Here is a 27,913-nt window from a genome sequence, read left to right as displayed (position 1 = left end):
TGGGGCCGCGGCGGGTGCCGGGCTGCGGGGCCGTGGGTCGGGCTGCCCCCGCTGGGCCCGGCCCCTCCCGTGTGCCATCCCGTCGGCGTCTGCCCGGCCCGGCGCCCCTGGCTGCTCGTCCTTTGTTTTAACTCATGGGGAGAGAAAGGAGAGGCGGCGGGGTCCGGCGTTCGGTTTGATGGAATATACACACTGAGGGTGGTCTGGCGAGGCTTTGCGCTCAGCCATTTTCCTTTGCAAAAACTGTTCTGCGGAACTTCCTTCCCCCCGGCGCCGCCGGGGACGTGTCCGTGGGGCTCCCTCCTTTCCCATGCACCCCGTTTCTGTTGGAGTACTGTAAAACCACAGTAAAGTAAACATAGTGAAGGTGGCCAAGCCATCCTGCCTGGCTGCTCGCCATCCGCCACTACTTTCTGTTCTGTCTGCTTTTTTGGCCCGTCCTTACTCCGTGCTCCAAAAAACGTCGCCTCCTTTGTCGCAGCGTGCTTCTTCCCAGGGCATGGGTTTACGAATGGATGAGGTGTGCCTCTGGGCCGTCCTGGCTCTGCTTCCTGCGCTGCCCCAAAGCTGCTGGTGGTGCACGTGTAGTGGTGCGTTGGGTTGTGGTGCTGAGATGAGCGGTGCGAACTTACAGCTTGGTTGCTGGTGTGAGTCGCAAAGGGAATAGTTACTTGGTGTTTAATACCGTGCGCTTGAGTCCTGAGTGGTGTTTTGGCCTGTATTTTGTGTGGTAAGGTCTGTACTGCGTGCCCTATGGACTCGTATAGGCAGTGGGAAGGGGCCTGTGCTGGAGATCTGTAGGCCGCTTGGTGCTGCAAGCCAGCTCATAGCAGAGTGTGTGGGGTAAGTGCAGCCCTCTCTGGGCATCGCTATGGATGATGATGCTGGGATGGTGTCCTTTATTTGGGCCCAGCCCAGTGCTTGACCATCCTTACAGCAAACAAACCCATCTTACTGCTGGGGAGCCCTGTACCCGGTGCAGGTGTTGGGGTATTGCCAGTACTGAGCAGCGGGCGGGACACAGCCCCTAGCGCTCTGTCTGCACTCCTGAGGCCGTGGTGAGTGGTGCCGGCCAGCTCTGCTGTGAGGGTGTGTGCTGGCACTTGGGCAGTTGTTTTTCCAGGTGTCTTTCTGCAGAGCCGCTCTGTAGTCAGACTGTGCTCCTGCAGGCAGTCACCCATCCCATGTGCGGGATTCCCTTGCCCTTAGGTGAACTTCACGAGGAAGTTCTTGGGATACCTTTTCCCGACCTGTTGAAATTTCTCCAAGTAGGAGTAGCAGCCCTGCTCTCCAGTGTGTGCCACATTTCTCACAGTTCCCCAAATGTTCAGAGAGTGTATTCCCATTCCCAGAGAGCTTCCAAGCAGGGCTGGCCGTGTGTTGGTTGGATGGATGCTATTAGTGTCAGCCAGCTGAGGGGCCGTGCTGATTGCAGTCCCCGCAGAGCCAGCCTTCGTTGCTGCAGGGAGTCCCGTTGCTCAGGCATGGTTTGCCTCTGCTACAGCCGTTGTGGCTGGTGTCGGTCACCTCTGTGTGCTTGGGAATCGTGTCCAGGCTTTCCTCCGTAACCTCCGCAGGCAGAGGGCGAGGCGCTGGCTGACGGCCAGTTACTGTGCTCGGGTGTTGTACTTGTGGATGAAGCCTTCCTTGGGTGTGCTGCTGAGCCCAGCGTCTGGATGGCTGTGGCTGTTTCTGTGCGGCGGCGACAGAGCCAGGAGGTTGCGTTGCTGGATTGCTGCTGACCTCTGGTGCTTTTGGCTCCGTGCATGTCTGCGTGCTGAAGTTGCGTGTGCACTCCAGGGTAGGATCAAATCCCCAGCGGATTTGTGCACAGTCGTTCTGTGTACTTCCCCTTGCGGGAAGAACATCCAAGAGATAATCTGCTGTTGGCCTTGTGGTTACCGAGTCGCGTGCGTGAACTGCAGACCCGATAGCTGCCAACAGCAGCCTGTGTGATGTAGATCAATAATACTCCTGGAAGTGTGCGCTGATCGCTTCTGGCCTGGTTGTGAAACACTGTGGGCTTTTACTTTTGTGATCCAATAGGTGGATTGCACTTCTGTGACAGATGCCAGCGTTAAGCACGCAGTTGACAGCTGTTTGCACGGCCTCCCCGTGCAGGAGGTGCCATCCGCTGCTTGGAGGCGAGCGGGTCACCTCGGTGCCAGCAAGCTCCTCTACTTCTGCTCCGTGCCTTCCCCAGGAGTTCAGCTGCAGCGCCGGTGTTCTGCTGCTGCTGTGAGTGACAGAGCCACGCTGCAGGTTTATGCCGCTGTGGCGTTCCCTTGATGCAGCACAGCGGCAGGTTTTTTTTTTGCATTTCCATCTTGCACTGATTGGAGGAACTGAAATCCTTCCACCTTTCCTCCTCCTCCCCCGATGTGATTTTTCCGGGATTATTTTTAATCTGAATCAGGCACCCGATCTGGCTCCCCGTGGGACTGTGCGAACAGCTGAATGGGCCCAGTGGGAGGGCTGGGAACAAGGGGACGGGCAGAGGGGGGGGAGCTACCGGAGCCAGCCCTTCTGCTGAGGCAGACGTCGATTTACGCCTTTAGATGATAAGCTTTTTATATAGTCTTGACTTTTAAGAGTTACCCTCTTGCTTGGAAGTGTGCTTCACCACAAAATTATCATGACTGTTGAGTCTGTAGTGTACGTAAGGTGCGCTTGAATGGCATGTTCATGACTGCAGATGAGTCAGGCACGAATCCGTGTGTTAGATGTGGCCAGCATGTAGAAGCGAGACTATGGCCTTGCGGTGCCTGATGTGGGCACCAAGGTTCTGCTTGGCAACAGAGCTCCACCGCCTGTTTGCTGCTGCTGGCCAGGCTGCCCAAACCCACCCGGTGTCGGTGTGGCTGTCTTCTGCACGCCTATCTCTTGCTCCAGCGTAACCATCCCCAAAGTTTTTGAGAGTGGCAGCATGAGGTCACCAGCCTGTTATTGTAGGGTGTCATTAATGCATCCCTGGGGACCAGGTTTGGCCTGTCCCCATGCGCTTATGTACCACAGCCTGGAATCCAGGCTCGTGGCATCCACACTTGAGCTCGTGGCTCCTGGCACCCACAGTGCTGCCCAGAGCTGCTGGCAGGTGACTGAATCAGTCCTCCTGACATCATCATGATGTCAGCAATAACTTTCTGTCTTTTCCTGGTGGAGAGCAGAGGTGCAGAGCCATAAAGAAAGCCATGCATAGGAGCATGTCGTTGAGCCCAGACCTGAAGCATGTAATCCAGATAAATTAACGAAGGTGCATGTGTAAAGCCTCTCCTGTTTCTTCTTTATTATCAGCGTGTAGATATTATGGGTGGCAGGAAGGGTTAATGGAAGTGCCACTCCATGGCTCTGTATTCCTTACCGGGAGTGAGCTGTCTCTTTTGGGTTTGGGGTTTGTTTGCTTTATTAACATTGAGCTGAAGTCGAGTGTTTGAAGGTAACTTGAACTGAGGGTGGGTTTGGTGGTCAGAGGTGTTAAATAACCAGTGAAGATAATAAAAATCAGAGTTCATTCTTGCAGCTTTCTAACTGGTTCGTGCGGTCAGCAATCCTAGTAAATACAGGGCACTTCCTACCTGATCACGTTTCAGAAATGTGTCGTCTTGTGTTTTGCAGCCTGCCTTACTCTGCTCGATACAGACTGAGCTGTGAGCAGAGGTAGGTGCGTGGTGCAGCGATGCTGTCAGCCAGCGTGCTGGGGCCAGACCTGCAGCGTGCTCCGCTCTGTGCAAGGCTGCGGTCCGCGGGCAAAGCGGGGCGGGAGCGGGCAGCTAGCTCCTGCCGGGGGCAGCCCGCCTTGCAGGGAGCACCCTGTCCCAGCAGGGCAGCAGGGATACAAACGGTTGGACGTCACCTGCACCTGGTTCTGCACGTCTGCTGACAAGAAGTGATCTGTTACGTCGGTGTCGCTTCTGCACTGGGATCTTACGCTGCATCTTATTGCATTGTGCAGTTGGTGTTCCTTACATCCCCCCAACAGGAAGCTGAGCCAGCCTTCTAGCAGCGTTGCCTGAGCTTCTGCTGGAAGTCAGGTAACTGGAACAGCTGAGAAAGGTGTTCCTGTGAGATAAAGCAGCTCTGGGTATCCAGTATGCTGGAGATGGCTGCTGCAGCACTCACATGCGAAGAAGCCCTGCTTCAGAGCGTGTTCTCCAGTCCCATTTGATTCCTCCTCTCAACTTGTGAAACCAAATTTGGTCTGTTGGACTGTGTTGTTAACAAGAACTAATGAGTTTCCACTGAAGCTGTTTAATGCATAAGAAAGTGCTTCAGTAGGAAAAGGCATTGAGGAGTCTTTCTCATTTAAAAAAAAAAAAAAAAAACCTCAGCAAACTTATTTCTAAAGGAACTTTGTTACACCATGGCTCAAAAGGAATCAAATCCTTGTCCTTAGATGAAGAATGTAGTTTATTCCCAGCTGCAGATAGCAAGTTCCTCATGTTGTCCAGTAGGATATGCAGTGTGGCAGTTTGCAGGATCCTTAAAACCTGTGCTGGATGTTCAGCATGACAAAATAAGCTCTGAATATTTCTGGCAACCTTTTTCTTTCTATGCATTTCACCAAATGGACAATAAAGCCGAAGATGAGAAGCTTCGGGAGATGCCACAGCTCTTCATTTGTGCCACATCAGTCTTTCAAGGGAAGATTCTTAATGGATCCTGCTTGATTTAGTGCCTTGAGGTACATTGAAACCACTTGTATCTCAGCAAAGAATTCAGCATGTAAAGAGAAGAGCCTAATGGCTTCCAATTTACTTGCTTTGCCTCGCAAAAACAGCTGCAGACCTCCATGGAAAATGCTGGTATTTACATAGGAACTCTGGAGGCAGGTGAGACCTGACCTGACTCAACAGAGGATGCTCGTCTTTAGGAAGGAGGAGTGTTCTTGAGATAGCTTTGACTTGTTGTTGATGTACGAGCTTAATTTTAGTGAGGAGAAGTTAGCTGGCAGCTTTAAAGTGAGTTTGCAAGCAAAAGAGAAAATGTAGGCTTCTCCTGCCTTGGGCATTCCAGTTTGAAGAAACATCTGCAAAGCTATGGTGGCAGTTTGTACTGGATCCGTGTCATAGATGACCTGGCGCCAAAACCATGCTCCTGCAGTTGGTGTACTGTCACGCTGTGGCCTAAGCAGTTAATTCGTGTTGGCCAGCTGAAGTCAAGCATTACTCTTCCTAAAAACAAAATGACAACAGAACAAAAAGTCGCTTTTTAGTTTCATGAGGGTGATCCCAAACCTGGTGTCTGAGGACCTCAAAGGTTCTTGTTTTGCAGCTCTTGGGATGCTTGCAGGAACATGAAGCTGGTTTCTTCTGACCTTCCGTACTGCCAAAATATCCTTTGGAAAAATGCTTTTTCCTCTCTGTCCTTAGCAAGGAGAATCACAGTGGAACAGACTGTTCTCTTGGCTTCTGGACCAAGCAGTTGTTAGGGTGCAGTTTGAGGGCACTTGTCTCCTGTGCCCACTTCCCCCGCAGAAGGCCCCCATGCTTTATGGAGATCTCCTCCACCTGGCTTCTCCATCCCAAGTGTTTCTGTCACTTCTCTGTAGATCAGACCACCCCCATCTGCCCTTACAACCCAGCTTTGAGAAAGATTTGGATTTTGAGCCTTGGCTATTTCTGTGAGCTGGTCTTTAGTATTGCCCCACAGAAAGGTCTGCTGGTGCAGCTGAAATTATGTAGGCTCACAACTTTGCTAATGAAGAAAATGTTTGTCTAGCTATGTGCTTGGGAACTGAAGTGCTGGAAGAGATAATACAGAGCAGGCTTTGTGTCCAGAGGACTTCAAATCTCACTCACGTATCTGATGTAAAGCAAGGAAGTGGTCTGCCAGGAGCATGCGGTGTGCTTCCCTCCTGCAGGGCGCTGGCTGGTTGCACCTAGCAGGTTGGGGCTGCACGCAGATGTGCCTCAGGTACAGCCCAAGTGTTGGGATGGGTGTCCTCCTGCTGCCATGTAACTGATTTATAAGAGCAGAATTGCTTCTTTACCCTCAGGGTAGTACCCTAGAAGCTTTATTTCATGTCCGGTGTTCTTGCAGGCTCACTTTCGAGTCCTGTTCGGATACAGTCTCCCTCCCTTGCCCTGCAGCTAGCACTCTGAGCTGCAGTTACCTGGATGTGGTGTAGTTCTTATCAAGGTGCCCTACAAAGTCCCACTGACACCCCAGCCCCTTCTCAGCACTGCAGTAGGTTGCTGTCCTGTTGTTTTTCCACAAATCTGCCTTGTGTTGAAAACAGCAAGCAGTTCTGTACAGGAATAATGATATTGAGTTTCTCTACAATTTTTATTTGATCTTCTCTGAAGTAGTTCTTCCCCTTCTTCTCCTCTCATCCCTTTGTCAGTTTGCTCCTTAGCTGGGAAAGACATGGCACAAGCCCTGTGCTTTGCCTGGCGCCGTGACCTTGAGTCTCCGGATCGCTGCTGCTAGCAGAATACCTGCTGCTTCCCTTGGCAGAGGCAGCAAACTTGTGGGAATGTACTTGCCCATAGCAAATCAAGTTGGAAGCTGATTGAGGCCAGGACCTGCAGCGACAGCAGTGGTGTTGGGGGGCACAGAAGGAAGCAGGCACTTCAGTAACTCCCCTCGCCCTGTGGAGCCTGCAGGGAGTTGCTTAAAATCTAGTACTAGTTGCCTCTGCACTGGGAGCCATTTCGTGCCTCTGAGCGTCAGTATCACCTTTCTCACTTTATCTTGTAGCATTTAATATCTCTGTTTTTAAGATAGGGATCCGTGATCAGAACTTAATTATCTTTGAGACTTCTGTTCCACTGCAAAATGTTTGAGATTGAACAAAAAGGGCTCAGGAGTTAGTAGGGAAGAACAAATGCATGGATAATGGGGCTACATAAACCTTGTTTCACTAAGAATTGGACAAAAAAAGAAAAAAGGTACGATGGGGAATTTTCTCCCCCCCTTCTTTGACATGACAGAACAAAGAACAGAAAATCTTTGAGAGGCTCCAAATCCCTTCATGCTTCAGAATTAAAGCAACTGTCCGTTTGTCCAAGCAAGTTGTGTGTCCTTAGCTTAGACGCATTCTGCTCCAGTAGGATAGGGAACATTTCTTACTGTAAGCAAAGATCTCAGTGGGGGATCCTTCAGTTTTTGTTGGTAACCTTTACAGGTCCTTCAAAGTGGTTGGTTTGGTTGGTTGGTTTTTAGTATCTCTTACTGAGTGAGGAAGGATGGTGTCGGCTTTCCCACCGCTCTGTGTGATGCGCAGTGCTGCTGCACGGACCTTGCCACAAATTGCTTCCGCCTTCACGTTACACCTTGGGAGTACTGGCCCAGGATTGTTGGAAGCAGGTGAGGAAGACTGAGGTGTGGCTTTCATCTCCAATCAGCAAGTTAGTTTAGCTGCCCCTGCAGCCATGTTCTGCATGTTTTGAAGGAAATTTAACTCAGAACACCTTTTTTACCACATGGGAGTGTATGCCATCCTTGCTTCTGGAGCACTCTATGGTTTGGGAGTTTTTAAGAGGAGGAAATAAAAGCCTGCTCCTGATACTCGTGGCTTCAGTCACCTTCTCCAAGGCAACCCACTGTTAGAAATGAGAGTTGAAGCACAAGAAGATGAGTTAGTAAACCTGGGGCAGATCAGCCACCTGGCATCTTGCTCTGTTTTGTTGCTGAAAACAAAAGAGAAGTTAGTGTGAAACTGAGAACATGGACTTCTGCCATGTGTTGTGAATACGTGAGGCTCAACTTCCTCTAGTACAAAGCAATCTTGAGCTGCTTCTGCATGTGTGTGTACAGGGATGCGTGCTTGGAATTTGTCTGTGGTCATGTAGAGCCTTTATTTTACTAAACGAAGCCCAGCTGCCCTTTCCTTGCGCGTATCCTGCCTCGTATCCTGAGCAGCTTCAGCCTTCTTTTAAGTCATGGTTTTTCTTGGAGAAGGGGAAGCTGAGCTGAGCACACCGCATATCCTTGTATACACACATCTTCAAAGTCATTTTTTGGTGCTTTACAGTATATTATCAGAGCAGATAGGATCAGGAGAGGTTGCATGCTTGCTCACCACCAGAGCACTTGGCACAGGGGTGATTAGCTGGCGTGTTTAGTATTGAGGATGTTGTCTTCCCAGTGAATCCCTATAGGCTCAGGACTGCATAATCACCCTTGTCACGCCGCCTGCGTGCCCTCCAGGTGGGGAAAAGCAGCTTGCCATGGTCAGGGTTGCCCAGCTGGGAGAAGCAAGCAATTTACATAACTACAGAACTGATGAATCAATGAAGATTTTCTGTAACTTCAGCGTGTAACAAACTGCAATCTTGGAGGGAGCGTGCTCACCTGACTCCCTGCATGGCCAGCACCTCTCCTTGCTGACCCTGTGCCTGCAGTCTTGCTGCCTGCAGGACGGATTGAACTCGTGCTGACGGGCATTTGTAGCACCTTTGTGGGTGTGCAAGAGAAGCTCGTTGTAAATCAGCTGGTTCCTGTACGCTGCCGGCTGCGTTGGGTCTCCTAATCAGTAAGCAGCAGAAACAGGTCTTTCAGCTTGGCACTTCCTGTAATGACTGTACTGTGCTGCGAAGGGTTTCACTTTTGAAACTGTATCAGTTCTGTAACCAAACGTTTCCTCAGGTGATGGCTGGGTGAGAGGAGGCCCAGGGAGCAGCCAGCAGGCGGTGTGACCCTGCTGCTGTGGGGCTGCTGCGAGCAGCTTGGCTTCCCCGGCCTCTGCCATGGAAACGGGCACCAGGACGGGTTGTATTACCCAAAATGCAAAGTGATTGACGGCTTCAGGCCCAGGCTGCCAAATAACTTGAGAACTGGAGCTTACCTAAAGAAGCTGGCCCAAAATTGACTTGGCGGCCTGACTGTGAGGAGGCATGTATTTCCCTACGAAAGGGCACGCAGTAACCAGGTTGTTGGAAGCTTATCCATTCTGTTGCTGCTTGTTTTCAATTCAATGCAGCGGCTTTGTGCTTTGGGCAGGGGAAATACTTGCAGCTCTGAAGTTACTAACCCATCACGTGTCTGGAAATTCACACTGTGCCAGGCAGCACGAGTGAGCGGGGGGAGGAGGCTGCGGCCTCCCTGGTTCTCCTGCAGGGAATGCTCTGTGAGGCCCGTCCTCAGAAAACATGCGGAGCCTCCAAGGCACATGCAAGTTGGGAAGGATAAAAATACTTTTGGGCATTTTTGCAACTTGATCGCCTAAAAGCCTGTAATGTTATTAGGTAGCTCAGACACAACTAATCTTATAAATATATGACCTCTGGACAGTGTGTGTTCTTCTGCATGTACCCCCTCCTCATTTTCTTCTCCTTGGACCCGTGCAGACTTATCGGCATACATGAAGAGGGCACGAGGCAAGCAATTTTGCAGTCATGTCTTATAAGCATGTGTGAGCATAAAGTCTGTTATATTTGTTGCTAATTGAGAGTGATTGTTTTGCTGCCTTTGTGGAATATTTCCAGCTTCTGTGGTCTGTAGGTCATATCCTTGCTTAGCAGTCCAGTATGTGTGTAATAACATTGCTTTTCACTATGTTGTGTATGTTCCCATCTTGAGAAAGACGACAGAGGATGGGAAGGCTTTTGGAGTAGTTTTAGGGCTGTGGGTACTTCTGATTTATAACAGCACAGGCAAGAGAAGTCTTGAGTTTATGCTAGATGTGAGGGTCCTTGCTTACTGCCTTGTGCTGCTGGCCCTCTCCTTGGTTGTTGCTTTAGCCTGGTGATAGAGAATTCCATAACACGCAAGAGTGATGCTGTTCATGGCAGTCACGTTTGCTCCTTTTCGGCCTCTACTTTTCTGTTCCTAGACTTTTTTTTTTTTCTTTCAGAGTACTCTTTCCTTCCTGTTCTGTGGTAGGACTCGAGATACGAGTGTCTTCCTGTTATTTAGAGGCTTGTTAATTCTGTCTCTGTCCCTCCTCTCTCCGCGCTGGCTGAGTCTGCCCCTTGCGGCGGTGGAAGGCTGCCCGTGGGCCACCATGGCTTTGCATTTTAGAAAGACTGAAGCTAACAGCTTAAGCAGTTGTCTCCCTTTGCAAAAGGCTGGCATGGCCGAGCACCCACTTAGCAGCAGAGGGGCCCGCTGATGTGTTCCTTTTAGAGGATTACCTGAGTCGAGCCCGGGGGCTGTGGGTGTTTTGCGCCAACTACTGGGACGCCTGAGGGGAAATGGTCTGGAATTTGCTGGAGTATCTTTGAAGGAATCTTCTTAGATCCGGATGCACGGGAGAGCTGCAGCAGGCCAAGAGTGCGAGCGAGGGTGGCTGCTGTGGGGAGCTGAGGTGAGCTGAGCTGAGCCCGCTCCTTGCATCCTTGGCCCAGGCTGTCAGCTACGTCTGGAGGCCCACACCATTCGGGGCCCTTGAGCTTCTCTATCTGTAAAAAGGAGTGTTCAGGCTTGGAGCTTGGCAATACCGAGCTGTTCACTTGGCACATATGGCTTTTATTTTTTATTTTTTTGAAGGCACTGCCTTGCTAATTCAAGACGTTTCTCCTGCTTGGAACTATGAGCATTACTGATCTATGTGGTTTAATCTACTGAGTTCTGTCGAGGTTGTGCTGTGATAACATAGGTGTAAAAGACCAGGAAGGAGAGGAAATGCTGAGAGAGAGAGAGAGAATGGAGTGGTTTGTATGTTATGAAGTGAGTGGGGCAGTCCAATGGAGCTGAGCTGGAGCAGAGGAGGAAGGGTAGCAGTGGTGGTGAGAAAGAGGAGGAAGCAAGTAAAAAGTCAGTGTGATCCAAGTGAAATTGTCTGATCAGGGGGAGAAAGAAGTTGGTCGTTGTAACGGCAGACAGTAGAGCTCCATTTCTTTGGAAAAGCAGTTTCTGACCTTCGGCTCGCACCAATGCGTGGCATGGATTTTGTGTTTCTGTGCTTAAAATCAGGGACTTTATGGGAACATTTTGCTTGTGTCAAGAAAGAAGTTTGGTGTGGTGTCTTTAACAGCTCTATATGTTATGAAATGAATGAAATTGTTTTTTAGCAGCTCATATTTTAAAGAATCTTTCTTCTTTTTGTCAGATTACGTCTACTTTGAAAATTCATCAAGTAACCCATATTTGATACGAAGAATAGAAGAGCTCAATAAGGTAAACGATCTTTGCCATCGAGTCTTTGATGTTAATTGAACTGATGATCTGTTTGATTTGATTAAAGTCAGAACACATCTCTGGTAATTAGTAACTTAAAAATACTTTTGTTGTGATTGTTCTCTGGAATGCTTTCAGACCTGCTAGATTGTTCTCCCTTGATGGGAAAGGACAGCATCAACTGTAGGTCATTCTCAAGGTGATCGTATCCACCCATAGGGCAGGAGGTTCCAGCCCTTCTGCCATTGTGTGCCATGATCATGTGCTATGTAATAAGTAACAGCTTGGGTGGAGGATGGAGAGCTTTGTCATTTGATATTTCTTGAATGAGACTCACTCAGCAGGAAGAATTGGAGCCATTATCTACTTCCTCAGACTTTGTCTTCTTTATTCATCCTTTGGGCCAATGTATTATTTGATTTGCCTGATTCCATTGGATCTAAAAAGCAGGTGTGATGGGCTGTATGTGGTAGAAGTCTTTGATGCTGAAATATTACCTATCTGAGGAGGAAGTTCTGTTCTGAAAGCATTAGCTGTGACCTAAACATGCTGTTTTGAGGCTTAATACCAGTGTGTGTTTTACAGGAACGTAATGTTGCTGTTTTTGTGGTGAATTTAAATTAGCTGACTAAAAATAGGGCATTTTCTTCAGCCATCAGTGATGGGAAAACATGCCTTCCTGAAACAGTTATTTGGAAGAGAAAATGCATCAATATGACAAAGAACCTAAAATTTAAGGCATCCTTCTTTTCAGTGTAGATTGTTTTCTATTAAGGAAATAATAGGAACTTCCTTAACACGTTCCCCATGGATCCGTAGCAGTGTGTTACCAGTGGCTGTATTCCATCAGTTACAGGGTGCAGATTTGTTCTTCACTTTCTAGGAAAAGTGAGGGGGGGGGTGTTCTTGTGCCTCCACGTGCCCTTTTTTTTTTTTTCTTTTCCTCCCTCTTTTTACCTCTCCCACCCCAGGTTTAACAAAAGAACGCATGTGTCAACGGTTTACGGGCATTAGGCCCGATTCCGTGATGAAGGGGATGGGGGACCCACGGGCCCACGTCCCGGGAAAAGGGGAAAGGGGAAAAGGGTAGGGAGATGGCCCTGAGAGCAAAGAACAGCGGCAACAATCTGAGGAGAAACAAACTAATTTACTAAATAAGATATCGGAATGCAAAACAACACACTATAATACAATATAATTACAATTTAAGCTGATAAATCCAATACAGAGAGAGAGAATGTCCCAAAATCAAGGTAGGCCTTACTCTACTACCGACGATAAGACGGCTGGGGAGCGAGGTGCTGCCAAGATGAGAGACGGTGGAATAAAAGGGATGAGGTCTCATGATCTGCAAGTTTTTATACTGCGAGCTTTTATCTTTTCCCTCCGGCTGGAAAATGGTAACAGAGGAGCAAAGTGCCGTGGGGAATGTAGTAGTCCTTCTCTTCTGAGGACCAGGTACATTCACTACATGATGTTATGATGTGGAGTACCAATAACCGAAAATCATAAAACCATGACAGCATGGTACCTTCAGCCTGGATCTCTCGTCTTGGTGCAGCTCCTGCCCCAGCTGTAGTTTCTCTGAGCTGCTCTTTGACTTCGGTCTTTCAGGTTCAGATGAATAATGCTTGAGTCGCTGTTCTTTTCACTGAGTGTCAACGAAACCTAGGTGACTAACTGAAGTGGATGATTCTACCTTGTTAACATGCAGCTACAAGATGACTCCTGTGTTTGTATTTCATCACAATTTAAAAGTTCTGGTTTATTTATCAGAAATTCTACTTGCTCTGTACCAGAAACTGGTAGGATGCAAGTGGAAATACGCATACATGTATTCTCTGACTTTTTTTCTTGTGCGTGTGTCTTTTATAATAAGAGAGAAACCTTTTCCTCTATTTGCATGTTAGCAGCAAGCATGTATTTCAGTTCTGCTTTTTGTTTCCTTGTGGACAGATTGCTGGTCCGCTCTCTTTTTTTGGAGGCTTCCAGCAGGGGAATTCATATCTCAGTCTTCTAGTTTCTTAAACTGTGTGCCATCATTCTGATTTTCAAGGACCCTTCAAAAGCAGGATACAACTCCTTTAAGTTGAATTTTCATTATTTTTTGGTTTATTTTAGAAACAATAGGTTGGCTGGGTCCGTTACAAACCAGTAGGTGTGCTTCCTTTAGAGTTTGCCTAAAGCCAGTTCCCCAATTCAGCAGCTATCGTCTTACAAGAAAATCATCACCTATCTTGTTTTTAGAGTTGAAAAAAATCCCAAATCATTCAAACATTTAAACTTCTTTGTATACTGTCACTGGTGTGGAGTCTATAGCAGCATGCAGCTTCCTTTGTTCTCCTTTTGGAATGATTGTGTTGGTCATTCTTTATCTCAGCAGCACTGTCAGGGAAAGGAAACCTATGGAAGTCATTTTGTGAGAGCAATAACGAATGGGTTCTTTGTTGCTTTCCTGCTGAGTTTGGACAACAGCCTAAACCTCAATTCTGTTGTTGTGTTTCATAGTTATTCTTGTTAGGATTTTTAAAACGCTTTTGCGTTCTGCTAAATGCAGGCATTGCACCTGAAAAGTAGCCACGTGGCTTGTTGGTGTGCTGTCACTGCAGGTAAGTGATTTTGGTCACCCCTTGAAAAACCTGTAGCTGCTTAAAATGGCAAGGGCCACCCCCACTTCCCTGCCTGGAATGGATCACGCTGGGGAGAGTGTTGTAGATAGTCTGCCCAGCTGGAGGGTGCTAAAAGGCGATCCTGTGCAGCCCTTGTGGCAGAGTTCCTGACACTTTCTGAAGTGTTCTAGTTCAGTGCATGTGCAGTTCAGGTTTTGAATTGTGCTCAATTTTTTTTCTGTTTCAGACCGCCAATGGAAATGTGGAAGCAAAGGTGGTGTGTTTCTACAGAAGAAGAGACATATCAAGCACACTTATTGTACTGGCAGATAAACACGCAAGTAAGCTTGTTTGTGTTCGTATCACTTCTGTGCAAAATTTTCAAACTTGGGTAGACTTTTGTTGCAGTTATAAGTATTGTTAATTTAATTTCCCTGTATTCATCTTAAGAAAATTGCACTGCTGGTTTGGCTGACTTCTTTTTTCCTACCGTGCTTCCTTAATACCTTGATTGGGTACAGCTTGGTTATCGTGGTGGGAGGAACAGAAGTTTGAGGCTGAATACAATCAGTTGGGACTGAATAAAGGCTTTTCACTGACTACACGAAAGTGGATTTCCTAGCTTTTGGAATGAGAGAGAAAATATTCTTTCTTGTATTACTTCTCCAGGAATTGTTTGGATAGCAAAACAGAACAACAATAACAAAAAAGCCCACTTTGCTTTAAGAGTAAGTCAAATAACCTGATCGTAGGAAATCAGCGTTTGAAACATGGCCAACTTGAAACTCGGCTAGCAGGAGTTGTCTTTAAACTTCAACGTTAGTAATATTTTTTTGAGCTGACATAGATTTCCTCTGAACGTGCTGAGTAAATACATTTTAAAGCACTGAATTTTAGGACATTCTGCCTCTATTTTGGATAGCTCAGATACTTTTGTTAGGAAAAGAACAATGTCTGGGCTTGAGATTTGAAAATTTAAAACTTTTTGAGTACTATCTATAATTTCTGCTTTAAAAAATAAGGAATGTCATGATACTTAATACAGATCAGAAGATTGTTCCTGCTACCCTAGCTTGACCTCCTTTTCATGTATACATTGACTTTATTACTTTACAGAGCATTGTGTTAATTTCTGTTGGCGTTACTCTGTCGAGATGTGCGAGACAGCTGAGCAGGAATGGAAGTCATTTCTGAACAAAAACTTAGTGTCACAACTCTACAATTATAGAAGTAGTTGACAAAAGTATGACAAATGCATACAAAAATAGTTGTGTGTGTAGTTCATATAAACCTGTATGAAGGTTTACAAGCCCATGTAAACCTGTAAGGTAAGACATTGCAAGGACATTCAATTTAAAAACAAAACAACAGCAACAAAAGGAAAGGATGTGAAATAACAGAAGCTGCTGTGGATGTGTGCGTTCTGAACTTGGGAAGGCAAGAGCATGGTGCATTCCTCAGCTTTCAGAAGGAGTATCCATCCCATTTCTGGGGGAGAAACATTGCAACGTATCACGTGATGTTGGGCACTTTATTTAGGGTCCTTGCAACCTGCTTGATTCCATTGTCGTTGCCAGTGAGGGATAGGTATACATTAATTACACCTTCCTCTGCCAGTTCAGCATCCCTCCCTCCTCGTCCTTGCTAGGTAATGGATGCAGCATTAATTAAACTGGTGCCAAAACAAACGTGTTGAAAGTGTGGGGAGGATGTAAGCAGGCGCAGTTAATAAATTGATTGTGATCATAAATAATGGAGTATGTGAGATGTACTGTTCAGATTGCTAAAATTTAGCAAGAAGCATGGGCAGCTGTATCAGTCCTTTTATTTCCAGGCTCTCCTGTGGGCACATAGATAAGGAGAAATGACCAATCAGATCTGGGCATGTCAGAATTATGATTTGGCTGCCGAATACCTTTGTCTTTTAACGTGCTTAATAATAGATGTATGAATAGACTGTGATGTGTATGTAGTACAGATCTGGCTGGGTTGTGTGGGGATTCATTAAATCTGGTATTTAGTTGTAACAATGAATATAGTGCCTGCAGGTGTTCCCAGCGCTGTACGCTATTGGGGAAAAAAGCATCAAAACTAGCCCCCTTTTGATAAATATAAATATTTTCTGTTCTATATTCAAGTCCAGATAAACCCCTCTATTGCAGTAGTATAACTATGCATTGGGAAAAGTCACGTGGCATTGAGATGAGATTTAGCTGTGCTGCAGAACTGTGGCAGCAGGCAAAGCTTTTCTGATATCTCTTCAGCGCAGCACTGTTCATTTTATCCAAGAATACTGAAGCTTAATAGGAGCTTTGCCATGAACAACGTGACTATTGATTCCTTCATCTGTGTCTCACTTGACTAGATTTAGTACAGGAAGCAGGTAGGAATGATTCAAAGCCACGCGTGTCTGAGGCTGAAAATGAAAAACCTTCCTTTCAACTCATGTAAATGCTCTTTCAGCCTGCAAAGACTGATTTCTTGTAGTGATAGGAAAGGAAGGGGTTTTTTTAATGTAAACAAACAATTCATTGTTCATTTCCATATCTGTTTGAAAGACAGACAGAATATTTTATGGAATAATCCTGGCAGTAGTGTAAACTTCATTAGTAACTACAGTTCTTCCTTTTGGTGCAGAATAAGATTTCTACTAAATGACTTCCATCTTCATAGATGTGCTGTTGCGTGGATTCTGTTCTTCCTCGGGAGTGAGAAGAGAGTAATATTACGTTTTTGGACAGCAGTTCTTTACTCTGAAAAAAAAAAAACCTACATCCCGCATGATATAATGAAATGAAATTTTGTGGATGTTAAGATTCTAGCAGAGATACTCAACGCTGTCACTGACTTTGAGTTCGTTTCCATAAAGTCTCCTGTTGCCTCATTTTGATGCATTTGCAGTAGATGTATGTATCTGCATCGCTGATCTTTTAACTGCCTTTGTTCAGCTGATTAATGGAGCTTTCTGACTGCAGACATTTCTGGATTCGCAATCTTGTATGAAGATGCCTTCATTTTAGGCCTACTGTTGAGATCAGTGCAGGGAGAGAACCAAATAATGGGAAAATATAGGTACATTTTGTAGTACTTTTTCTCTCAATGTGGAGAGGAAAGAGATGGGATTGTGAAAGGAATGTTGTAAAGTTATTTTTTTAAATAGAAAATTATGCTCTAATGCTTTAACTGTACAATCCATCAGATATATGAAATGCTGGGTGATGCAGTATTTTCTCATAGCTCTTTTTGAAGAAAAGAAATGAGTAGGAAGCAGCTTGTTCTGTCAATTGTGATCATAAATGAGTACCTGATGTGTGCAACCGGATTCCGAGATTTGATCTGTGATCTTACTATTTTTATCGCATGATATCAAACTTGTCTAGGCTGTCCTATAAATCTTTCAGCCTTATAATGGCTTCCATACATTGCTGGCACTTTCTATTCATAAGCCTCTTTAATCACCTCACAAATTATTCTCGGGAATTTCTCTGCCTGATTCTGAAACGAACCTGCTTCACCAGTAGGAGTCTATTTAATGTTCTTGCCCAAAGACTTTGTAGTGCTTTGAGGTAGAATATTGCATGCAGACAAAATTACAGGCAGAACCTGATAGAAGGGAACTGCGCTCTGTATTTTATTGTTTATTCCTCAAGCCACAATTGGATGCTGTGACTGTATTTTCTCCCTATAGTTTCTTCTATAATTAAGTAATTATTTCTAACAGCAGGAACGGGACCTCCTGTCCTCCCTCCTCACCACCCAGCCCGGCTGGCTCCAGTTACGTGCGCTCCATCTTGCAGCAGCAGTTCTTTCACTTCATTCAAAATGTTTGTCCTGATTGTGAAACCATGATGTTAGTAGTTGGAGAGCCGCTTAGTTGGTGCGAGCCGAGCGGCACGGGCAGCGCTTGGCAGCTTTGTGGTGAGCTTTCATCAGCTGATGTTTGGGTGCCAGGCATGCACGGCAGCGTGCTTTTCAACGTGCCGAATCTTCTAAAAATAAACATCTTTCAGTGATGAGGTGTCATTACTCAATCAGGCCGTGAGCTGCATGAGAGCCATGTGCCCAAACAGTTAGGGGTCCGCTGAGTATTTTTAGATAACGCCAGCCAGTGCAAATGCAGTTTGATGACAGCTTTATTGATGAGTTCTTGGCCATTTTAAACCCTCTACCCCCATTTTCTCCCTAATCCACACATGCAGTTTTAAAACGAGCCAAGTTCATTAGTCTGTGCATGGACATTTTTGGGCCTGCTGTTGAGAGGAGGAAACTGTGACTTCCTCTTCCAGCGCTGCTGTGGTGAGGGAGGATGCACAACGTGTCAAAAACAGGGCCCGTTTGCTCTGTCCCTTCCTGCAGTGTTGGCCATGGCTGCAGCAGAAGATCACAATAAGTTGCGAGGTGTTTGCTTGGTACTGTGGCCAACTCCTTCTGAACTGTCAAGGTGTAAGGAGTGCCACGTGTTGAAAATCCCACCACGTTTTTGTAGTTATGAGTCAATATTTGGGTTTTGGCAGAGAGAAAATAAATGAGGTTCTAAGGCTTAGTAGAGGCCATTAGAAATGGTCCTGGGAAAAGGAATCTATTGTCACAGCATTGGTTTCTTCCAACACAGAATGATCTTCTGTGGAGTTGTAGAACTGTTGAATGTAGAGTTGTAGCGCATCCTTCAGAGCTGCTTAGTTGAAGCTTCCTTCCTGCTGAAGGAACTGTAATAGGTCAGTGCCCCAGCCTCATTATGTTTCCCAATGTCTTGACCCCTTTTTCTTCCTTTTTGCCTTTACATTTCAAAGGTAGTGATACCATGCTAACTAGTTGGGATCATAGAATCGCCGAGGTTGGAAAAGACCTCCAAGATCATCCAAGTCCAACTGTTCACCTGTCACCAATATTTCCCACTAAACCATGTCCCTCAGTACAACATCTGAATGTTTCTCGAACACCTCCGACTACCACCTCCATTCTTCTGTTACTGCAGACTTGCCTGTCTTCCACGCTGAACATCCTAGTGAGCTCTCTGCACCTTATTTCTGTATTGTTTGCCTTTGTGCTTTTCTGAGTTCTGCCACGTAACAACTTGCACAACGCCCAGAATGCAGAGCAGGGGCTCCACGTTGTATCTCTGCTGTGGAGAGCCCAGTCAGATCAGTATCAAATTGCTATTCTTTCCAGCGTCTAGCAAATATTGATGTTTAATTTCGCATCTCATATATCCGGTCGTTTTAAATTACAATTTCTGCCTCTTGGGCTTCTCCTGCCAACTCAGTTTACTCTTTCTAATTATTTTCTCCCATATATGTTAGCTTTCACATGAGTCTTGCTGTTTGTGTCCAATCTCCCTGTCTCTTGATTCCACTGTGTCATTGTCAAGCTTTTCTTAATGTGCTATTAATAATTCTGTAGTCAAATATCAAATAATGCTTGATCTAATGCACTCCTCGCAGCATTCCACTGGCTACTTTTGCATAGCTGAAATATTACTGCTTATATTAAGACTAAATGTTTAGTTTTAAATCCGCATGAGCGCATCTATCAAGCAGAGAGATTAATTTTGAAGTAAGGCTTTACAAGATCGTTGAAATCCCAATATACTGCACCTACTGGGTTCTCATCACTTACTCCACAGTGCTGCCATAAACGTGGGCAAGTGCTTCTGAAAGGAGTTTATTATTGTTATTACTGTTTCTTTCTAAGACTCTAGTCCTTATCTTTCAGGGGCTGCCATTCTCAAGCCTAAAGTCTGCTTTGCTGAGAGCGTGAGCTGTAGGAGGTTGAGGTGCAGATGTGTCGCGCTTGTCCTGGAGCCTTAGGCTGCGTTAGTCCCATTTTGGTTTACAGCCTGACTTGAACCTTTGCAGTACGTGAGGAGGTGATGAGGTGGTATTCATAGCCATTTTTATCAAAGCTCCTTTTTGCATGACTCCAGTCCTGCTTTCCTGGCATGTTCCTTTGCTTCAGAACCCATTTGTCAAAATGCATTGGGCCTTTTCCTTCTGAAAGGCTGCACGTAGCAGAGCTGGCACAAGAAGAAAACTTGTGTCTTCCTTGTTTTATTACAAAAACAAGGCATATAAATAAAGCAGGAGTTGGAAGACAGGCCTTGCTGAAGGGATGTACTTCCTGAGATTAGCTTGGTTTTGCTGGGTGTTTTCATTTTCTTGATAGATAAGACCAGCACATAGTCCTCAATATTTATTTTTTCATTTAATTTTTGAAACCTCTCTGCTACTAAATATACTGAAGATATTACGTGTATTAAAGTATTAAGCTGCTCCTTAGTGTTTTTCCTGCATTACTCTGTGCGTACTCTGATTCTCCAAAACCTCTCCTAAGTGCAGGCATTAATGCCTTTTCCATCGGTTTTTGAGCAGGCAAGCTGGTAACTTGCTGACTTGTTTGTGGATTGCTGCTGGTATATTTATAGTGTAGGGCAGCAGCCACAGTATTAATTTTCAACTAAAACAGAATCCACTTCAGTAAATAAATTGCAGAACCATGAAGCTGGGGCACAAATGCAGATTCTGTGTTCCAGTGTGTAGAAAAATACTAAATGGTAAGCATGTGCTGCTGTATGCTGAACAGCTCATGCAGTTGTAATAGCTGTTGCAGTTGGGTTTAATTATGCTGTTTTCTCCCTTCCTTGCTGGAGCAGCTTACCTGAGAGGCTTTATAAGCTACAGGTCTCTTTTCCAGGACAGTAAAACAGAGTGATGAATGGTGGGGAATCAGAAAGGTATATGGCTGGGTTTTGTCACCCACCCCCTTTGGCATAATGGTGGGCAATTTAAATGCAACTTCAGTGTTTTGTAAAATGGCGCTTTCTCCTTTCTGTTTGCTTTCTTTTGGGCCAGCAATGAGGATTAGAGGTAACTAATCTTCAGAGTATATGAATCACAACTGCTTCTGTATGCATTTTTGACTAGAAATGTTTCTTGGCAACAAGTGTTGAATTAAGCTGCAGGCATAGGTCTGCTCTTGGAGAGCGCAGCGGCAGGAAAATCGGAGCTCTGCTGTTGGTGCATGAGACGTTACAGCTCGTTCTGCTCGAGGCTGGGAAACTTTGCCATGGTTTTGGACAATGCAGTAACTGCCTTCATTTTGAAGGGAAGGAGGAGGTCTGGTGCTTTCTTTCCCAGTCCTTCATCGTGGAGCTTTTGGTTTCCATGGAGTGCTTTACCTTCTGTAGTTTTGTCTCGTGTGATTGACAGGGTGCTTGCTAATGAGCACAAACCATGACAGTAATTTACTTCTAACAAGAACAATGCCTAGAGATGTTCTGGATCACTTGTGTATCCGTATGGGTGTGATTTCATGTATTTACTTTGGCCTGCATTTAAAACTGGTTGGATGGAGATAGCATGGCTGGAAGCTGGCGGTGGTGGATCCTGGCTCCAGGCTAACACAGGCTTTGCGTGGCAGCAATGTGTGAGCTGCGGCAGGGGAGGGCTGCTCACAAGGCTGGCCTTGGGCACTTGGTTATGTTCCAGTTCATCTTGTGACTGTGATCTGTTGCCTGTGGTTAGGGTGAAGAGAGTGAAATATGCTCAACAGCTAAACTGGCCTTTTTAGTAGGCATTTCTTTCAGAAGCTGTTGAAGGCAGGACAGGGCAGTGTGCAACTGTGATATGCTGGAAGAGGAGTAGGGTCCATGATAGCTGACGCCTGGCATGGAGACTTTGCTTTCCTTGCCTCGTTCATCACGCGTCAGCTCCTTCCCAATGCAGCCGGTGCTGCAGGGTCGGGTGGGCTCTGGGCAGAGCTCTCTTGTTCCTCTGCAGCAGATTTGTGACCACAGCTTGGTGGGCCACCACAAGCGTGCACCTGGGGTGCTTTCATTCTAGTGGTGATAAACACTGTTCTTCACAGACACGACTTAAAGCATCTGTACTAGTTATCTAATTATTTCGTTGGGTGAAATGTGGGGGTTCAAAGCTAGATTTCACCTTGTGTCTATTTATTATTTAGCAAAGGTTTTGGAGCTGCTCTTTCTGATTGGCCTAGAGTCAATACTTGCACTATGTTTTAATGGTCATTTTCTCTCTCTGTAACTAGGAGAAATGGAAGAAGAGATGGAAAACCCAGAAATGGTTGACCTGCCAGAGAAACAGAAGCATCAGTTACGACATCGTGAGTTATTTCTCTCGCGACAGCTGGAATCTCTGCCAGCCACACACATTAGGTAATGGCCATTTTCTTCCTATGCTTTTTATTCAGATACCATGTTGCTATTAGTCAAGTACTCTTCGGTGTAATTAAATTTTGTGTGCAACGTCAATAGTACTATCTTATGAATCACACAAGCATTTAAGATGTGTGTTTTTTCATAAAATATGTTTCTCTTTTTTAGAGGCAAATGCAGCGTTACTCTGTTAAATGAGACAGAATCCCTTAAATCATATCTGGAACGGGAGGTATGAACCCATTTTGTGAATTGTCAAGCTTGAACGCTTTCTTTGGCACAATTTAGATTTGATGGCTTTTTGCAAGCTTTCTAAAAAGAACAGTTCTTTCATATCTAAGCATACTGGGTGTTGACAGGGGAAGCTTTAGGCTCAATACAGTTTTCATTCTGATGTGAAACTTGGTGGATCTATCAGGCCAGGCATGTTGTTTACACTCCTGTGATAGTAAGCTGTCCCTTCCTCTGTTAAGGGAACCTTTCTTGCCTGTCAGCATGGCAGACTGAAAGCTCAAGATGAAGGCCGACGCTCCCAGACTACACAGGGTGGGAGGTGAAGTAACTGCAGAAGAGGGAGCAAGGCAGCAAACTGTATTTCTATATATTAGCTTTCTCCCAAAATCTTACGTATTTATTTGAATATGGTTTAAGCTTGATCTCACCTCAGATCTCTGAGGAGCTTAGTTCCTTGTGTTCTGAGTTCACTGTTAAAACTATTTACTTGTAATCCTTCATTTGCCACCACAGACACTTAGATCCTTGAAAAACAACTTGTCACTGAACTTCTGACTCCTGCAGAAATTTTAGCAATCTGACTCCTTAAAGGTACCTCAGCCATACACTTGCAACTGAATTTTCTTACGCTGTTGGTTTTTACTTTTCCAGATGTTTTGTGATTTTAAAAATTACAGTCCTTTATTAATATATGTATATAACTTTAATGGTGCCTCATCCACTGGCTGCCAGCTGGGCTAGGCAGTCTTGGAATATGACAACATGAAACCTTCCTTTTTGGAAACTAACAGCATTTTATTCTTAAACTTTATGCTAACTAATAATAAACCATTTCAGTGTATTATTATTTGAATACGTCTGCAAGCACTGCATTTGGGTTTGAAAACATCTACATGTTACATAAGAGAGGAAATCTTGTAATTGGAAACAGTAAGGTAACAGTCATTAAACTATCCTTTAAGAAATGCAAAGAAAACAGGTTGTTTTTTGGTTTGAAGGAGCATGTTGGAGTCTGGGCTGTCTTATTTAAATGCATCTTTAGCTTTCTTCAGTATTTATTTAAATGTAAGATTAATTTTAATCCAGTGCTCCAGTTTAAGAGAATTTTAAACAAAGCACGGAGAGTAAATAGTCAGGCTTCTCTTTGGAATGTGAAACCAAAAACATGTCGAGCCTACTCAGGACTGCCAAATGGCAGTGCATCAAACAAGGGCTGTTGTGTTCAGAAATGCTTGTTACCAGCTAGCAGCCTAGGAGATGCCCATTTGAAAACAAAAGGTAATCAAACTGAAATTAATTGTAGGCTTACCAGTACCCAAACTTTAAGTCATGTACTTCTCAATTGCTCCCCAAACGTTTTTATTACCAGCAATCTTACGGGTAGGTACCTTGGCAGAGAAGGGACTTTTCTTCCTCTCATTGTGCAATTGCTCAGATGCAGATGGAGGAACAGAAAGAGACTTCTTGTTTTCATCCTTTTGAACTCTCAAAATGCAAGATGAGTGATGCAGGCTATTTTTAAACTGAGCAGGCACTTAGAGATTTCACAGAATGAAAGAGTTCCCTGAATGTGTCCTGTCACTTAGCACAGTGTTTTGCTGTGGTGCAAACTAGCTTGGACAGATGGTAAAGAAATTGGAAGCTCAGGAACAGAAATGTGCTGGGGTGGAAAGCAGAGAGATTCAGAGAGGAGATACTTGTTGCCTGGTCAGTTCCTGGCACTGGGTGATATTGTCTTCAACTGCTCCTTTTTTTTTTTTTTTTTTTCCCCTTCCTGTTTTAATTCTCTCTTTGCTTTCAAAGCAGTTGTAGGGAATGTGCCAACAGATTTCTTGTAAGTTTGATAACTTGCCTGTTTTGACCACTAAAAGTAGGTTTTCAGCCCAAGGCTGTTTGCCTTGAAGGAGGTTAAGCATGCAGACAAGTTTTTGAGAGATAGTAAGCGTAGCAAAACTACATTTTTTTTATCTGTGCTTTCATCCTTCCCCTCTCTCCTGCTGTGCTCCTCACAAAGATTGCTGCACGACATCCAGGGACCAGCACTGATTTTATTGTGTCTGGCAAAACTGGGTTTGTAGAAGGATTGAGGAATAGGAGGAAAAAGGGGGGGAAAAAAAGCATCTAAAAACCTGAATTTCCTGTAGATACTTAATTTTAATTCTCAGGGAGATCAAGAGAAGGGCATAACCACTTCTGGCAAATGCACTAGATTTCCCTTTTCTTCAGGAAACTATCTTGTATGTACCACTTATTTTACTGTGCTGCTAGAAGACATCCATGTGACAGTGTGAATTTTGCCTGCTGGGTAGATATCTGGCATTTGTTTCTTTTGGTACTCCCTTAAAATAAAATGCTAAAATTTCTTCCTTCACCCCAAATGACTTCATGAGAGTAGGTTTGCAGGCTGTAATGAACTAACCACTCTTTTTGAACTGTACTTTCATGTGGAGGTTTTTTCCAGTTTTTCTGCCATTGGTGGCTTTGGTTCTTGGCTTGTAGCTGCTGGTCGCTTCGGGGCTTGGGTAGGGAAGCTCTGAGCATGTGTGTCCATATAACAGTTTGGAGAAGCAGAAAGTCATGGTTTAATTTTAACTCTTGGCAGATCATTTTATTTTTTTTCCAAACATGTTGAGTGTTTTCTGGGATATGGAATTAAAACAGAAAACCCTTTTTCTTCGCTGCTGTGAACTCAGTATACACAGTTTTGACAGCAAGAAAGAGCATGGAGGGTTGTGAAGAGCCATGTAATTTTGTTCTGAATATTCCTTGGTGAAATCCTGAAAAATCTCACATTCCTGCTATGCAGTGGTGATCAAGAACTCAAACTCAGTCTAGAGTAGACAAGGATCTGCTCTGCTCCTTGGACTGTTGTTTCCATTGGCATTAAGTTGATGTTTTTCAGTTTTTTCAGAAATGGCGTGCAATTTCTGTGGGCCGAATTTCATGTTTCGGGGGACAGCGATGGTAGTGGCATTGTATTACTTCTGAGGGTTGCATTGTATTCACACTTCTGCCCCTAAATTTCCACCTTGTGTCTGTTGGGAAGGCTCTGGCTGGGTAGAAGAGACCAGAGACCTGTAATTATTTTGGAGAGAAGTGTTGCCTTCCTCTCTCCTGCCTTCCTTTGTCTCTGCTTCAAAGAAAAGGATGAGGGAAGAATAGCAAAAGAAATGTGTAGCCTGTTCCCTTTTTCTCACTGGGTGAATGCCCTTAAATGGCTAAATAGATAGCAGTAATCTATAAAAGAGGAGCAATAGGGCATCTCAGTCAAATACCGTAGGAGAGAACCTCTCTACAAACAATGACTTCTCCTGGCCAACAAAGATTGTGCTAAGAAGTCTCTTATAGAATCTGGTCTTCCTTGGGAGCCCACCATGTTGTTACACTATGGCATTTGGTTTGTGTATTTGCTGGGCAGCATGCCCAAAAAGCATGAGGGTTGCACTGCATGTAGTTTGTCCTGTAGTTGGTATTCTGGAGCTGGAACAAGTAAAACACTGTATTTGTCACATGGAAGCTTGCAAGACAAAACCCCTTCCTACATTTTATTTTATGCCAAAGTATATCCTCAGTATTGTAATATCTTGAACTTCGTGTATGTCAGGGAGCAAGAAACCCAGATTTCTTTACCCAGCTATCATGTGAATTAGTTGTCTTCTACTCTGAAGCTCCCTTCTATTGGTAGGTTGTTGTAAATTGACCTTGGTTCCTGTGGGAATAGGAATTAATTCTGTCAGGAATGTCATTGATTTAGAATGCAACCAAATCTTCCAAACCACGGCCCTTCCAGTTCGCTTACCTGGGTGTTAGGACTGTATTTTCCCAAGTGTTAGCTACGGCTTCAGTCCTGTCATCGTAGCTGAACGTGCTTTCTGTATTGGGAAATGACATGCTTTCTTCTGGAGAAGATCAGTGCAAATTGCTGCCTTGCCTCTTGTTTTGTGCTGGATAGGTGAGACTTCTCTGCATCTTGGTTTCTTAGGTAGCAAAGCAAAACCATATGTAGACCAGCCAAAATTTATTCTTCTCTCTCCATTCCATGAATATTAATCTCTTCTTGGAAAAATGCTGATTTTTCTATTAAAATTAGAGCTACCATGTTTAACATTTTTTAAATTCTATAATTGCCTGCTGGATGCGTTACGTGTGTAAAGAAAACATGGGAGACCTTACCTCTGTGGCATCAGTCTTAGATTAATATATGTGATGTGCAGGGCTGAATAAACAAACCCAACGTGCACCTTTGAATCCTTAGTCCACAGAACATCTGCCTTGTTACTGGGGAAACTCAGCGGTCATTCCTCCTTCTGGGGGCTTTTTATGACAGATAGAGGCCTTTCTTTTCCTTGCCACCTTTTCATGAGGTTGAACAAAGCTTAAAACTGATGCTGGTTTCTCCTCATTTTTTGCTGCATGACACATACAAATGCAGGGAAAGGGAAAATGAGGCGAGTGTGGAATGAGATGCACTGAAACAGGTTGCCAGCTATTTACACAGAAATGCAGGAAAGGGAAAAGGAGCTGAAAACCCAAGATGTGAAAAATGGCACATACTGTGTTTCTGCTCTGTTCCTGGTGACCCTGTTACTGTGGATGGAGATCTTGATGTCCGAACAGAGCTCTCTTGCTGCCCCATATCCTATGCTGCACTTTGATGGAGCATACTCGCTGCAGAAAAGTTCAATTACTTACCCTGTGTAGTTAAGTGATTAAAATTGAGGCTGTTTTCTTCCTCCACCCTGGCAGGACATTCTCATTCTGGTATGACTTCTTGCTTTAATCGTTCATGCTTACCCAGGTGACAGAAGCCAAGCAGCTTTTGTAGCCTTTTTCTCATCCACTTGAGCAAAAGCAACAAATTAATGTATTACCACCTGCAGCTCGTTGCTGCTGCTGCCAAATCTGCTTCCCTTTGCCCAGTAAGCAGCAGAAGAAAGACAGCAATTTAATCTTAAGTGATGAGGGGAAACAGGTTGGTCAGCAGCGTGTCTCTGAAACAAGATGGCAATATCCTGATCTTTATTAGGAGAGCACTGAGAGGGGAACTGGTAATTTGTTTGTTCTTACTTGCTATGAGTAGACTGGGTGAGCAAACTTAGTGTGAAAGCTTTCTGCTATATGTGCAATGCTAAAAATGTAAGCTAGTAATACTTTTTTTGTTGTTTTTATTTTTAGGATTTCTTCTTCTATTCACTAGTATACGATCCTCAACAAAAGACTCTGCTCGCTGATAAAGGAGAAATTCGAGTTGGAAACAGATACCAGGCAGATATAACAGACTTATTAAAAGAGGGTAATTTCCATAATTTAAGTTGTCAGGAGGCCATGTGGAACGCAGCCACTTTTATGTATGTGGCCTGTGTGGGGAGACGGAGGTTCCCACCGCCAGGTCGTGTGTACACCTCTGGCTTGGTTTGTTATGGACTGAAGCTGTTGCCCACTGCATGCAATTAGTTGTGTCTCAGACCAGGCTTTAAGCGGACATTTGTCCAAATCATAAAAGTTGTTGAAACAAATTGAATTAATTGGCTCTCTCAGAGCTTTCACTCATTTTAAGAGATTTCAGAATTTCCATGGGAAGCACAAATTTCCATCCCATCTGTAAAGCCTTTGTGTTTTTAATCAAGCCTCGCTTCCCTGTACGAGCCACTCCCAAATTATTGCCAATTAAATGCTGTCTCCCCACATCAATTTGCCCATTATTGCTGGATGCCTTTTCCTCAGAGCCCCCTGCCCGTCTGCTGCTGTTGGCTGCCAGCCTAGACTTCTCACCTGCAGAACAGGCAGGAGGAATTTGCTGCCTTGAGCATGTTGTGAGACCGCAGCCTGCCCT

General features: G+C 44.9%; 1 protein-coding gene across 1 annotated transcript in view; it reads left to right on the top strand.

The window, feature by feature from the left end:
* Window positions 7,188–27,913, top strand: part of MTA1 (metastasis associated 1) — a 65,863-nt gene continuing 45,137 nt past the window's right edge. Inside the window, exons 1-6 of the mRNA XM_021404944.1 lie at window positions 7,188–7,308; window positions 10,994–11,061; window positions 13,918–14,011; window positions 21,720–21,846; window positions 22,015–22,078; window positions 27,256–27,373. Coding sequence (XP_021260619.1) covers window positions 7,188–7,308; window positions 10,994–11,061; window positions 13,918–14,011; window positions 21,720–21,846; window positions 22,015–22,078; window positions 27,256–27,373 — 592 coding nt within the window. The remainder of the gene's footprint in view (window positions 7,309–10,993; window positions 11,062–13,917; window positions 14,012–21,719; window positions 21,847–22,014; window positions 22,079–27,255; window positions 27,374–27,913) is intronic.

Source organism: Numida meleagris, chromosome 7, assembly GCF_002078875.1.
Source record: "Numida meleagris isolate 19003 breed g44 Domestic line chromosome 7, NumMel1.0, whole genome shotgun sequence".
In the NCBI taxonomy this organism is placed as follows: Eukaryota; Metazoa; Chordata; class Aves; order Galliformes; family Numididae; genus Numida; species Numida meleagris.
Note: the sequence above shows the minus strand (reverse complement) of the source record. Positions and strands in the feature narration are given on the sequence as shown.